The 15,161-nt window shown below is 42.2% G+C and overlaps 1 protein-coding gene across 4 annotated transcripts in view; it reads right to left on the bottom strand.

The window, feature by feature from the left end:
* The window catches only part of OSBPL10 (oxysterol binding protein like 10), a 326,237-nt gene that overhangs the window by 162,873 nt on the left and 148,203 nt on the right, over positions 1-15,161 (bottom strand). For 2 of the 4 annotated variants that reach the window (XM_015132398.3, XM_015132397.3), the window contains exon 4: positions 12,099-12,290. The exons of the other annotated variants lie outside the window; for them this stretch is intronic. In XM_015132398.3, coding sequence (XP_014987884.3) covers positions 12,099-12,290 — 192 coding nt within the window. The remainder of the gene's footprint in view (positions 1-12,098; positions 12,291-15,161) is intronic. 4 annotated transcript variants of the gene reach the window in all.

Genomic DNA, 15,161 nt, shown 5'->3' with positions numbered 1-15,161 from the left:
GGGAGGCTTGGATCCACAGCCACAGTTTGGGCAGCTGTGGCCCCACCAAGGAGGGCAGGCTCCTGCCTGCTTGATAGAGCAGGAGGCCTGGGTCTGGACTGCAGTTTGGGCAACGGCAGCGGCACCCAGGGAGCTCCCACTCCACCTCAGAAGGGGCGGGGCTCCCACCAGCTCCAGGGAGTGTGCGGCCCCAGCCAAGCCTCCCTGCTGCAGCCACTGCCATCAACGCCTGTAATCCCAACACTTTGGGAGGCCAAGTCAGGCAGATTGTTTGAGCTTAGGAGACTGAGACCAGCCTGGGCAACATTACAAAGCCATGTCGCTACAAATAAATACAAAAATTAGCTGGGCATGGTGGTCATGCACCTGTGGTCCCAGATACTTGAGAGGCTGAGGTAGGAGGATGGCTTGAGCCTGGGAAGTAGAAGTAGCAGTGAGCCAGGATCGTGCCACTGCACTCCAGCCTGGGTGACAGAGGGAGACCCTGTCTCAAAAAACAAAGAAATCACCCTCACATGTTTCCCTGAGGGTGCTTTTTAGATGAGCGTAGTATTTATATTGGTGTCCTCTGAATAAAGCAGATTGCCCTCTGTAATGTGGCTGGGCCGCTCCAGTCCACTGAAGGCCTCAATGGAACAAAAGACCGACCTCCTCTTGAGCAAGAAACAATGGTGCTGGCAGTCATCTTCAGACCTGGACTGGAGTATCGGCTCTTCCCTCATCTCCGGCCTGATGGCCCACCCTGCAGATTTAAAAGTTGCCAGCCTCCCAAATTCCATGAACCAATTCCTTAAAATAAACTTCTCTCTGTGTGTGCATGCATGCGTATGTATATATATACATGCACACGCACATACACATCCTATGGGTCCCATCTCTGGAAGAACCCTGGCTCGCACAGCGCCATAGCAGTTCTCATGGTCTCCTCTAACCCAGCAGCCCAACAGTCTGTGACTTAGCTGCTTACCCTCTAACTGCTGGCAGCAATCAACTTCTCCACGAACTGCTTCTCCAGCTCTTGGCTTCTGCTCGCTGTTTTGTTCAGTCTCCGCATGCTCCCCACTCCTACTCCAAAAGGGGCCAATGATCTCTTTCTAACCCAGTGGCCCTCCTGAGCGGACTTCCCACTTGAGACCACCTCAAAGTCCAATGGGCTTCAAGGACAAGGCAGTGACAGCTGGTCTCATCCCCTTTGGTCAGGTTAGAGGAATTACAAAGTACAAAACTCAGTGAACTGGTCATAACGGGCCTCCCCCCACTCCACCACCACCCCCCCCACCGCTTTCTTTAAAAATCACTAGTGAGTAGGGTAGGAGGTGGTTCAGAGACTTCTGAGACACTGTCATGTTACCGGCAGGCACTTTCAGGCAAAATACAGACTCCCACATTCTACCAAGAGCATGGTTGCTAAGATTGCCACTTTCAGGGAAGGACAGATAGGACACATCCACTCAGGGTGCAGGACAAGGAGAGTGGCTCCTCACCTTCACACAGACCTTTGTTAGAGCTGGGGATGCGGCTCCCACATTAAGGGGTGGGATAGACAAGAGAACTTTTTCAGAGGCTCCCACGCTGATACCTCCCTCTCCCATTCTGGCCTACCCAGGCTGACAAACTAGAAGGGTGACGACGGCAGCTTTGAGGTTCTCCCCTCTCTGAGACCTCAGTTTGACGTGTCTGGGAATCTCTGATCATTGGCTTGAGCACCTGCCTTGTGCTACACTCTGCTGGGCACTTTTACTTCTATCGTTCATCAAGGTAAGCAGTTGCGATATTTCCACTTTACATATGAGAGATGTAATGTGACTTGCCCAAGGACTGGAACTGAGGTCACTGCTCTTTCTACTGAAAAGTGCTGTGTTCTGGTGACTCATCCAAGTGAATAAATTCATCAAGTCCTCACTGGGGTACTGCACAGGTTAGGGGCCATGTAGGAGTCAGGCATACAGAGATCAAGAGTCTCAGTCATACTTCCAGGAGAGCGGGACAGTCACGGCCTTGGCAGCCACTGCCGCCCCAGCTCCCAGCACAAGAATTGGCACCTGGTGTGATAGTTCGTGGTCAAATTCCCTGGGCCAGAATCAACCACTTGACACACATGTGACTTCTCATGATGGTCTTTTTTTGCTGTATCAACTTGGTGAAGCTACAGTTCCCAGTTACTCAACTAAATACGAACCTAGATGTTTCTGAGAGGTATTTTGTAGATGTGGATCAAGTTCATTATTAGTTGTCTTTAAGTAAGAGAGATTACAGAGATCATCTGGATGGGATAGATTCAGCTGAAAGGTCTAAAGAGCAGAGCCAAGGCTTTCTAAAGGAAGCAATTCCATCTGTAGATGGCCACTTCCGTGTCTGCTCCATGGATCCTGGACCTGCCTGAATAGCCCCCACAATCATATACGCCAATTCCGCCTAATCTCTTAATGTAGATCTCCTAGGGTTCTGTTTCTCTGGTTGAACCCTAGCTAGTACACCTCTCTTTGCCCTAACCTCTTTACGCCTCAGTTTCTTGTCTTAATATAGGGAAAATAATAGTATCTACCTCACAGTGTTGACTTGAGGATAGCACAAGTAAAACATTGAACCCAGGTACCTGGTAAGATCCCAACAAGTATGAAATATTATTATTCATGTAGTAGTAGCTATTATTATTAATAAAGTCATGCCCCTAAGAAAGAAGGTTATGGACTAATGGGGACCTTTAAAAAAAATAATTACGGCAAGGCACAGTGGCTCACGCCTATAATCCCAGCACTTTGGGAGGATGAGGCGGGTGGATCATGAGGTCAGGAGTTTGAGATCAGCCTGGCCAATATGGTGAAACCCTGTTTCTACTAAAAATACAAAAATTAGCCAGACGTGGTGACGTGTGCCTGTAGTCCCAACTACTCGGGAAGCTGAAGCAGAAGAATCGTTTAAACCTCGGGGGCGGAGGTTGCAGTGAGCCGAGATCATGCCACTGCATTCCAGTCTGGGAGACAGAGCGAGACTCTGTCTCGGGGGAAAAAAAAAAATTACAACATAAAGAAATATTTGGTAAAAATATAGATAGGTATAAAGTATACCAAGCACTAGGAGAAGAAGTACCTAAGTGTGCCCAGGCCACAGTGAGAAACCGCTGTAAGTATACAATGCAGTTGGCCCAAGTTCCCCCTTGCGTCTGCTTTGGGACCTCAACTCCTAAGAAGATGGTGCTGAGTGAGAAACTCCTTCCTCTCAAAGGCTTTTTAGACCTAATCTATAGAGAAGTATTTCCCAGTGGTTATAATCCTCTTAATGGGAAATCACTCATTTACTCAAATTTTTACTTAGCATCTTTCAAGTGCTAGGTGTTGTGCTAAGGGCTTGGGAATAAACAGGTTAAACCAAAAACACCTTTAGATGGAGGAAGACATGGGGTCAGACAATAAAAAGGTAAACAAATGCCTAATTTCCAAGTGTAATATGTAAATGAACAAAAAGAGCCTGGTGAGAGAATAAACTGAGGGTTTATTCTCCCACCTCCCGCACCCCACTCAGCCATGCCGTGCTCCCCGCAGGTTGAAACCACAGCAGAGCATTCTCCTCCCAGGGCAGCAGTTGGACAATGAGCTGAGGATGGGTGGGAGACACTATCTCACGTCGGGCTTTGGTTGTTGTTCACCTGAGATGCTGTCAGTGTACAACCAAATCCAATGACTCTCAAACTGTGCTCTCAAAGGATCCCATGGTGTCCCACAGACCACACAAATGTTTGCTTCAGCGTTCACAGATGCAGACAGAGGCTGATAAGGGATTGTAGGGGTGGTCATAAATTCTCATTCTCACTATTCCAGCCAACCTGCTTCACTAGCAACAAATGCCCCTTTTACCTTCTAAAGTAAATCTGCTCTCATAAAACACCAACTTCACCTGCTCTTACACAGTAAGTATCTAATATTTTTACTCACAAACAACCCACTCTATTGCTTTAAAAACATTTGGAAACTGCTGCTATTAACTAATTTCACATTAACATTTTTTGAAAACTGAAGTTTGAAACTGACTTATTTTCAGAGATGGCAAATTGCCACTAAAAATACATTTTATGGTTACTCATCATCTATCCAAAAAGTACACAGGAAAATTAATTTAGGACTTTTGAAAAAATAATCATTCTGTTCACACAAAGGGTAAATTCACTTTGTACCCTAAATGTGGTTTCCCTGGTGATGGCCCGTATTCAATGCTGCCAGTACAGATCACTACCTTAAAATTGATCAGCTAATAAAATTTGTTAGGGTGACAGTTCACAGTTACTGCTTCCATAACAGACGCTGTGCACGAATTTCTAACCAGGTATTTGCTGAATCCATGTGAACCAAGATCACACCAAATCATCCTAAAAGGAGAGGATGCTGAGTTAATATCCATTTATAAAGACAGCAACTTCATTAAAGGGTCTTCCCTATGTGTGTGTAGTAAGTAAATATAACATTGCAATTACATGAACATATAAATTCTCATAGGTGAGATGACATAAACACACATCTCCCTCCACATATCAGACTCTGTAAAAGGTTTCTTTAAAATGATATTAAATTACGCAGCCTCAACCCAGTTAATCTACCCAGTAAACCAGTGCAGCACACAGCTTTCCTCTTTGTCAGATGACTGTGTGCCTGGAAGCAAAAGTAAACAATGAAAAAAGTTTCAAAGAAGGATAATTCCTATTTGTTTCTAAATTTTCACTGCTTAACTAAATCTTTATTTGTGCTTCACACACACACACAGTATTCAACAGCACCACCTTTTCCCTCATCATGCTGTGAATCCAAAGCCTCCCTACTGAATTAAGTGTGGTTTTTTTAAGCCTCAAATATCACAACTGAAAAAAAGTATTCATTAAAAACATGTATTAGGGTTGTATTTCTTCAGAAAACATCTAGCAAGGAAGAATTTTATTAAAATTACATTGTACTTCTACCAATTGAACTTGTGTCTATTTAAGTAAGTGTGAGCCACATTAAAAACTATTGTAATAACTAGACATACAAAAGTTAAAGGCCAGGTGCAATGGCTCACCCCTGTAATCCCAGCACTTCGGGAGGCCAAAGCAGGAGAATTGCTTGAGGCCAAGAGTTCAACACCAGCCTGGACAACATAGCAAGATCCCATATTTAGAAAAAACTTTTTAAAAAATTAGCCAGGTATAGTGGCATGTGCCTATACTCCTACTCAGGAGGTTAAGGCAGGAGGATTGCTTAAGCCTAGGAGTTAGAGGGTGCAATGAGTCATGATTGATCTACTATACTCCAGCCTGCAACAGAGTGAGACCAACTCTAAAAAAAAAAAAAAAAGAAAGTTAAAATAGAAAAAATATACAATACAATAAATACCATACATTTCAATCATCACATGCTTAAATAACTGAGGGGATCAAATTAATTTTAAAAAATATACTAGATTCCATTTATAAAACAATTCAAGTGGCACATTAAGAGGCTTATACCATCATCACTTTTCCCCACAGTCACATAGTCATCTAGATGTACACTCACCCAATGCTATAGTCAGAGAAGATTAAATGAGTACCTGACAACCCTCAACCAACTGCCAGGTAGCTGACATATAGTTACCTAAGCAACCCTTGAATACCTCCATATGCCATTTTAAAGGAGCCCTAACAGCTAGAGAATGAGTCCTTAATTCAATTTGTTCATCAGTATGCCTAGTGATTGTGCTAGAGCTGAAAGATGCAAAGATGAATAAGACATGACCTTTAACATAGATATCTGTGGTCTGGCACATAGAAGGTGCTCAATTAATACCTGCAGAACGAAGGTAGGAATGGGTGAGTAAGCAAGCTCACAGTCTAGGGCAGCGCTATCCAAGAGAAACATAAGCCAAGCCACAAATGTGAGACACGTACATAACTTTACGTTTTCTAGTAGGCAAATTTAAAAGGTAGAAAGACCTTCTCCCAACCTGTTCACAGCCCATGCTGGGGGCAATAAATAATAAATAGGTAAAAAGAAATAGGTAGAATAAATTCTAAAATATTTTATTTAACTGAATGGATATATTATGATTTCCTTAGTATGTATTAAAAATTATGATATATTTTACCTTGTTTTGTACTAAGTCTTTGAAATCTAGAGTGCATTTTATATTACAGCACATCTCCATTCATACTGTGCACATTTCAAGAGCTCATTTTGACTAGCCCCTTTTTAATGTAGTGTGTGTGCATGTGTGTGTGTGTGATGGGGTTTGCCTCTATCACCCACGCTGGAGTGCAGTGGTATGATCTTGACTCAGTGCAGCTTCCGCCTCCCAGGCTCAAAGGATTCTCCCACCTCAGTCTCCCAAATAGCTGGGACCACAGGTGCATGCCACCACACCCAGCTACTTTCATGCATTTTTGGTAGAGATGGGATTTCATTAAGACGATCCTGTTGCCCAGGCTTGTCTTAAACTCCTGAGCTCAGGCGATCCTCTCGCCTCGGCCTCCCAATCCTCGGCTGGGATTACAGGCATGAGCCACCACGCCCTGCCCCTTTTTTTAATTCTATAAAGACACCGTGGTCAATGAAAGCAGTTGGGCCTGAAGAAACAGGAAATGATGACAGCTTGAACATATGGAAGGGATAAATGGATGCAGGAAGAGCTCATGGGACCACCTTGACAGATGCTGTCGTTGCAGGTTGGCCAATTTGAGATCTAGTACTGCCATCAATTGTCTTTGCAATTTAATCTAAATTGTGCTTAAGTGCCTTGACATGAGTCTCTATTGTTACAGTGTTCTGTTGAGTCATGGTCAGGGCATCATAAACAGTCTCTGATCCAAAAAATGGTCCAAATCGTTCTTCAACGCACTGAAGGATCACTTTCTGCTGACCGATGGTTGCTACAAGAGCATTGAAAATGATTGCAAGGTTTGGTATGTACGGTTTGATATCATCAAGGGCAAGATCAGATCTCAAGGTGATGCCTTGGACTAGGTTCTCCATCGACAGACCTACCATCTTCGTTGGTTTGGACGCAGAGTGAGTGATCATACATCTGTGCTCTGGCCACTGTCCACCAAAGCCTTCACATCACTCACCTATCAGTGCTTTCTCTTGCTTTGGAAGTGCCGTCTGTCTGCGCTTCTCCTCCTCGGCTGTTTCTTGGTTCTTCGTTGCTTGCCAGTGGATATCTTGCAGTGGCAGGCATATCATCCCATCTCACTCGATAAAACCTCCTGCATCACCATCGTAGATCTTAAGTCTTCTGGTACGCTCAACTTTTCCTAGTGGAGCCAAGATATGAATGTTTCCATATCAAGTAAAGATACGGAACATTTCTATTTTGGCAGAAAGTTCTGTTGAGCGGTGGGCCTCCCAACAGAGGAGGTCCTGAGTCCCCAATGAGGACAAGAAGGGGCACTGAGGGTTGGGAGATGGAGGAGGACACACCGCAGGAAGCTGGGCTTGTGGGCCACCCAGGAGAGTTTGACCTTTATCCTATGGACAGTGGGGAATCAAAAAGGTTTGGGGTTTTGTTTGTTTTAATAGCAGAAAGGTGACACGATAAAATATTTCCATTTAGGAAGGTGGTTTTCTGGAGATAGAGCAAGGCATGAACTAAAAGAGTGACTGACAATGGCAAGGGAGGAGACAAATTGGAAACACAGATGCACAGGCCAGAATCAATCCACAAGGAAGTCTCTTCCAGTCCAGGATTTTTTTTTTTTTCTTTTGAGAAAGAGTCTTGCGCAGTCACCTAGGGTGGAGTGCAGTGGCGCCATCATTGCTCATTGCAACTTCAAACACCTGGGCTCAAGCAATCCTCCCACTTCAGCCTCCTGAGTGGTTGGGACTACAGGCACGAGCCACCACACCCAGCAAATCTGTAAATTTTTTTTGAAATGGAGTCTGTGTGGCCAAGGCTGGTCTTGAACTCCTGGACTCAAGCAATCCTCCTACCTCGCCTCCCAAAGTGCTGGAATTACAGGCGTGATTCACTGCACCCAGCCCCCTAAGACTTCTTATTCAATGCAATAAATGACTCTTTATTTGAGATTATATTCCTTTGGGGGCATCAAGATGTTTTTACGAGATAGTGGAAACCAGAGATTATGACTACTTTCAAAATGTCCTTTCTGGGTAAATTTTAAAATAGCAATACTATGTTGCTTCTAAAATTCTATTTCTAAAACTTCGTTTGCAAGGAAAATCCAAAATTCTGGGAATCACTGTTTTAAACAACTTCTGGAGCTTATTAATATGACTATAGGGTCCAATGTATATACATTATTCTGTATACTTATTTTCCTACTCATTTTATGCATACATGTCCATGTAGTAATAATACTGACATGATTCTTATCTTAAATTACTATAGAGTAATTAAGAATCTAAAATGTATTATTGTTTAGTCATTCCCTTAATGTCTTGTATTAAATCTATGCCTTTATTAGTATGAATAGCTTTATCCAAATTAATTTTCTTCCTCCTAGTCCCAGTTCCATAAATTGTTTCCTCAGGTATGATTCCCAGCAGGAAATGTATGGGTCACTGGCAATGCAGTTTATGTTTCATTCTTATTATACATCACCAGATTGCAGCAAAAAGACAATCTGCAGCACAGTCAACATTTCTTACTACCCCAACCAATAATGGGCTAGAATTAATTCTGATAATTTCACAAACAGTTGCCTTAATTTTCATTTCTTGAATTGCTAAAGAGAATGTATCTGTTCCTCATGATGACAGTCTCTGAAATTCCCTATACTGATCTCTCCTAACCACTTCCTGAGAAGATGCTGGGTTCCAACCTTTGGTATCTCAATTCTTTATATTTTGGATAACCATTTAATCTTTCAAACTGTCCCATTGTTTTCACCAATGCTGTAGCATTCCATTTACTATTTACTCTATTGCCTTTGGCTGGGCTATTTCTCTTTTATTCTCCTGATATTCTGGCACATCTGTCTTGTGTATGATGATTTTCTCCATTGCTTCTGTGGTCATAAGTTTATCTTCCCTGAACAGCTGGGTTAAAAATGCTATTCCATTTTCTTCTAGCTATTTTATAGATAAATACAGTGGAACCTTAAAGCAGTGACTTTTATGCTCTGAAATTAATAACTGCGGAACTTTCTAGTATGAGTGCAATTTGCTCGGATAGTTCCCAAGGTGGACCTGGCCACATCACAAAATGACAAACACCACAGAACAGCTACCCATCTCCCATCAGGAGTGAAGGTAGACACAGTGTCTGAGGACTGAAACTTTAAACTCTTCCTAAAGGGGCTCGGCACCCTAAAGTTCTCTCCATTACCAGTGTTGGCACTTATATGTCAACAATCTTACTTAAATTTTGAGTAATAAAAGTTATCAATATACAAAAAGCAAGGACCTGAAGAAATATACCATCACCCAAGAGTACAAAAACCAAACCAAATGGCTATAGAGGCATTTCACCTACTTTTTCTTTTTCCTTTTTGAGATGGGGTCTTGCTGTGTTGCCCAGGCTGGTTTTGAACTCCTGGCCTCAAGCAATCCTCTTGCCTCAGCTTCCCAAGTAGATGGAATTACAGGTGCATGCCACCGGACCTGGTTTCACCTAATTATTTTTCATATCATGAAACTCTATGGGAAATTTCAATAGCTTTCCCCAATAGATAGACAACAGAGAAAAAACAATATAAAGGGAAAAAAAGCATACATGTATTCATTTACAAAATTTAGATCACTCTGTATAGATTTTTACGTATCTACATCTGTAATATACAGGGGAAAAAACCCAAAAGTAAATTCATTGAAAGATTAACAGTGGTTACCTGTAGGGAGGTAGAATTATATGTAATTTTAATTTTCTTAATACATTTTTTGCAATATAAACTTGCATTATAGACTTTATATAAATTAAACTTCTTTGTACAACCACACACAAAAGCCATACTTCTATTCTTTTAAAAAATTGAATTCTTTTTAAATGAAGGTGGAAAAGATTCTGTTGAATCAAATGCTACTAATTAATCATGCTAAAGTACCTCAACCTTTATTTAGGTCACTGCTCAATACACACGAGTCCTAAGAAAAAAAATTTTTTTCATACATACAGGCTTATCATTTATAACAGTAAGTCTACAGAGATTCATTATAATACAATAAAGAAAACTATCAAAATACCATAAACTTTCACCTGCCTTTGTTCAAGGTCACGGTTTCAAATGACTCATAAACTAATCTGCAATGAGGTCTACATAAAAGTGAAATGATGGTATCATAGTTAAGTGTTGTATCATTTTATCACTGCCAGTTAATGTAACGGTATTTATCTAACAGGAACTTTTTATAAAACTTAACTATTCTTTAAAATACTCTAGCAGGAAAAATAAAGTGGTGGGGGAATTAAAAATAGATAAAACAAGAACAACGGAAAATTTAAATTGTTAAAGTAAGGTGATGGATATAGGGTTGCATTACTATTCTATTTTGCATATATTTGAACATTTTTCATTATACAATGTTTTGAAAAGGTGCTAAGAAAAATAAAAAGAAATATAAACCCGTGCACAATCATTCATCATATCAACTAATGTAACACAATTAAGCTAATAGCCACTTTTTCTTTTTCTTTTTTCTGAGACACAGCCTCGCTCTGCTGCCCAGGCTGGAGTGCAGTGGGGCTATCTCGGCTCACTGCAGCCTCTGGCTCCTCAGTTCAAGTGATTATCCTGCCTCAGCCTCTTAAGTAGCTGGGACTACAGTCACGTGCCACCATGCCCAGTTAATTTTTGTGTTATTAGTAGAGATGGTGTTTCACCATGTTGGCCAGGCTGGTCTCGAACTCCTGACCTCAAGTGATCCACCCACCTTGGCCTCCCAAAGTGCTGGGATTACAGGCATGGGCCACCAGGCCCGGCCCACTTTTTTCCTTTTTAACACATCAGGATGACTATTTCAAAGTAAGCATTCTACCTGAAAATTCCAGTAGAATTCTGACTCTGTACTTTTTCTTTATTAGGCAAGACAGAGTATATACATGTAAAATCTTTCAAGAAAAAAATGTGTCTTTCGTATGCATCTACAGATTTGACTCTGATTTTAGACTGTCCTTCCTGGGCCAGATTCAGAACCAAGATAGTCAGCTATCAGAGCACTACACCTGGCTTGTGACATTTAAAAACGAAAGCAAGATGCATGCTAACTCAAGCAGCAGCAAGACTCTAGTCTAGGAGTCTCATTCTGTGTGACACAGAGGAAGAGCCCTGCCACTTTCTCTAAGAGGAAAGCAAACTGGTCTGTACCCAAGTAAGCTGCAGAGCAAAAAAATCTCAGCACTCAAAGGAAGTAGGCAACCAAAACCAACATCATTTATTTGAGAGTCTGTTCTCTATAACAGCTGCAGAGGATGACAGGGATACTAAGGATGTGGGATCCCCAAACTGATGACTTCCCAGTGCATCAAAAGCAAAATTTAAACGGAACCTCATGTCACTTTTATAAGGCACAATTAAAGAGTTTTCATTATCACAAATGATCCTCTTATTTCCCCAGAGAAGGCTGGCAAAGCCTGTTTTATTTCCATTTTACAGGTATAGAAACAGAGGTTTGGAGCTGTTAAAAGAGATGCTCTTAAACAACAGTCTTCTGACTTCAAGGACAGTATTCTTTTCACTACCCAACACCCCCCCGTGGAGTGTGTCTATGAAGGGAAGGAGGAGAGGAGAGAAAAAGTGAAGCAGGGCAGAAAATGGGGGGAATCTGCGTTATGTCCGACACTTCCTGAGTTTCAAAACACCCAGAGCTATTTTCTTATTATCCATGGAGTTGGGCCTAGTCTTTGCTACAAGCGTGGATTTAACTGTACTTCCATTTACATCCATATTTTTGTACGCTTGCTTTCTCCGCTTTCTGAATTCTGAGAGAAGTCTCCTAACAATTCGCTTAACCTAAGAAGAAATAGGAACAATTAACTTTTTTTAAACCAGGAGGGACTGTCATAGCGGTGTAGCTGGGAGGTTTGCTGCTGGTCCTCTCTCCATAAATCAAGACGGCGCAAAGGAAGAGGAGTCGGCAGAGCCCCTGTCACAGCCCCCACCTCCCCGGGGCTGCTTAACCTAGTAGGAGAGCAAAGCCTACCTCTCTGACTTCGTGAAGCTGGCCGGAATACTGACTCTTGGCTCTTCGGGCGGCTGCAGGCGACTTGTGATGCGTGATTGTGACAACACCGGGGGCCCCCACACTGAGGTGTCTCTGGCTACAGGGAGACGCAGAATTGGGTGTTCCATGTGGGAGCAAAGTGAGACTTCGGCTTCGGGAGCCTGGAGCACTCTAGAATAAGCAACAGGTGTCAAAACTCAACAACTGACCTGCAGAACACAACTAAGTGTTGGCTTCTATTCATTTTGGACCTCTTCATCTTTCCCCCACATCTCTTTAGGGAGATGAAGGTACGGGGGAGGTATAACAACACTGCATGCCCAAATCCCACAGATACTCACTGAACTGCCCCTTCCATTAGCTGTCCTTCTGGTTTCATCTCCAACTGTGCTTCCTGTCCTACATGATGGCCATGAACAGCTATTCAAAATCCTGCCCCCCACCCTCCCCGACCCACACACCATGGACGCTCATGGAGCTCTGCCTCTCTACCTATTATTTCCTCTTCCCAGAATGCCCTTCCTCTGTGGCTGGTCAGCCTCTGCTGAACCTTGAAACTCAGCATGGTGTTCCCTGCTCTGTGAAGCATTTCCCTGGCTTTCTCAGCCTCTCTGCTGCTCTTATTCCACTGCATCCAGATTACATTGATTATCCAGTTATACTTTCTTAAGAGATGCTTTCATGCTCATCTTTATTTCCCCAAGGTCTGGCATATCACAATTGTTTAATTTATTAAGTGCTTAATAATGTCGGCTGTATGCATGAACTAAGCTGTCCACCAATTATTCCTCATTTGTTAGTCCAGTGTTTACATTTCATCCTGTGGTAATATATAATCCAAATTACAATCTAGCTGATGATAAAAACGGCATCTCAACTTAGTGGAGATGGATTTTTCAGTAAATGTTGGGATAACTGGGAAGCCATCTGAATAACAAAGCTGGATTCATCTCCCAGATCACAGACCTCGAATGGATCAAAGATTTAAGAAAAACTAACAGTACTAGAAGAAAACTTGTAACCATGGGATAGGAAAGGCCTAACACTTTGAAATCCCAAAGCTATACCAGAAAAGCTTAGCCGAGTGCGATGGCTCACGCCTGTAATCCCAGCACTTTGGGAGGCCAAGGCAGGTGGATCACCTGAGGTCAGGAGTTCGAGACCAGCCTGACCAACATGGAGAAACCCCGTCTCTACTAAAAATACAAAATTAGCCAGGCGTGGTGGCGCATGCCTGTAATCCCAGCTACTCAGGAGGCTGAGGCAGGAGAATCGCTTGAACCCGGGAGGCGGAGGTTGCCGTGAGCCGAGATCACGCCATTACACTTCAGCCTGGGCAACAAGAGCAAAACTCCGTCTCAAAAAAGAGAAAAGAACAGAAAAAAGAAAATCTTGATAAATTTGATTACCTAAAAACTGGAAACTTCTGCAAAGGAAACAAAGAGACCAACAAAATACCCCACTACGACCACCAACAAAGCCAACCTATAAACTAGGAAAATTGTGGAGCTGGAAATAATTATTAAAATGGGCCAAGGTATGAAGACAGCTTACAAAAAAAGAAATATAAAGGGCTTTTAACACATAGGAAAATATGTTCAACTGTACTCAGAAGATAAATGTAAATTCAAACTACTTTAGATAACCATCTTTCACCCATCAGATTGGCAAAAATTCAAAAGTCTGAGTACACAATCTGTCAACAGGGCCACAGAGAAACAAGTTTGTGGAACTCAAAAAGATGGCAAAACCCTGAGAACAGCAATCAGCAGACCCGTCACAGATACAAACATAGCTCCCCTGGCTCCAGCAATCCCGTCTGGGAATGTATCCTCCAGACATACCTGCAGCCAGGTGAAATGCTCTATGTCCCTGTTAGTCACCGCAGCACTATGTTTGATGGCAAAGGACAGAAAACAATCCAAATGTCCGTCAGCACGCGACGGGTTAAATAAATTATGGTACATCTATGTAATGGAATACTACCAAGCTATAAAACAATAATGAGAGAGGTTTCTACGAATTGATCTGGAAATATCTCTCAGCTAGATAGTTAAGTGAAGGAAGGCACATAATTGTTCTATAGTATGCAAAGTATAGCTTTTCCAACATGAGGTACATAAGTATTTTTGTTATTTAACTTGTTGAAAATTATTTGCTTAAAACAAACACACTGCGGAAGGATACATATAAAACTATCAAGTGGCTGTTTATTTGTGCAGAAGCAGGGAATGAGAGGCTAGAAACAGAAGAGGGGAGATTTTTTCACTGTATACTTTTTATATTCTTCCACTTTGAACTATATGAATGTATTCCCTATTGCAAACATTTTAATTCTGCATAAACTTTACATTCCAATTGTTCCTATACTTCATCTCAGCTTGAGAAAAGGCAACTTAGATAATGTAGAAATCATCTAGCTCCTACAGTTCCAAGATTTCCTGAATACCTACTATGTGCCTAGGTAAATATATACTGTGTAGTGTCAGGAAGAAAACAAAATGTATGAGACAGTTTTTCACCATAGATACCTATAATATTGCTGGGGATGTAAGATGCAAATATACAGAGACAGACGGAGGGAAACATACACAGATGCACACTTACAAGATGGTGCATAACAGGGGCTAATTTGGCAATACAGCCAGAAAATGTCAAAGAAGTGAGCTCATCTCGTCACGGCAGGATGTTCCAAGGGTGATGGGCCTAAAGCCTGAGTAGGCTTTGGGAAGCTAGACAGGCAAGGCAGCACACGACATAGCAACTCAACAGTCTGGATACCGAGGTAGTCTTAGCCTCAGGCCTCAGCTAACAAGCACAGCTCTAAACACTGTTAAACATTAATGATTCATCATTCTACAGATCACCAGGGGATGGAGGAGTGGGGTGAGAGCCAGGGTAGAAATCAGAGTTTTGGTTCACCTTGAAATACCGCAGATTGTAAAGATTCTCTGGATTTGACTTGGACATAATGAATTAGAATGCAGATAAAGATAGGAAATAACCATGTTAGGTAATTGGAGAAATGTGTGGTCTAAGAAC

The sequence above is a fragment of the Macaca mulatta genome, chromosome 2 (assembly GCF_049350105.2).
Source record: "Macaca mulatta isolate MMU2019108-1 chromosome 2, T2T-MMU8v2.0, whole genome shotgun sequence".
Taxonomy (NCBI): Eukaryota; Metazoa; Chordata; class Mammalia; order Primates; family Cercopithecidae; genus Macaca; species Macaca mulatta.
The sequence above is the reverse complement of the archived record's forward strand: the minus strand, read 5'-3'. Positions and strand labels throughout refer to the sequence as shown.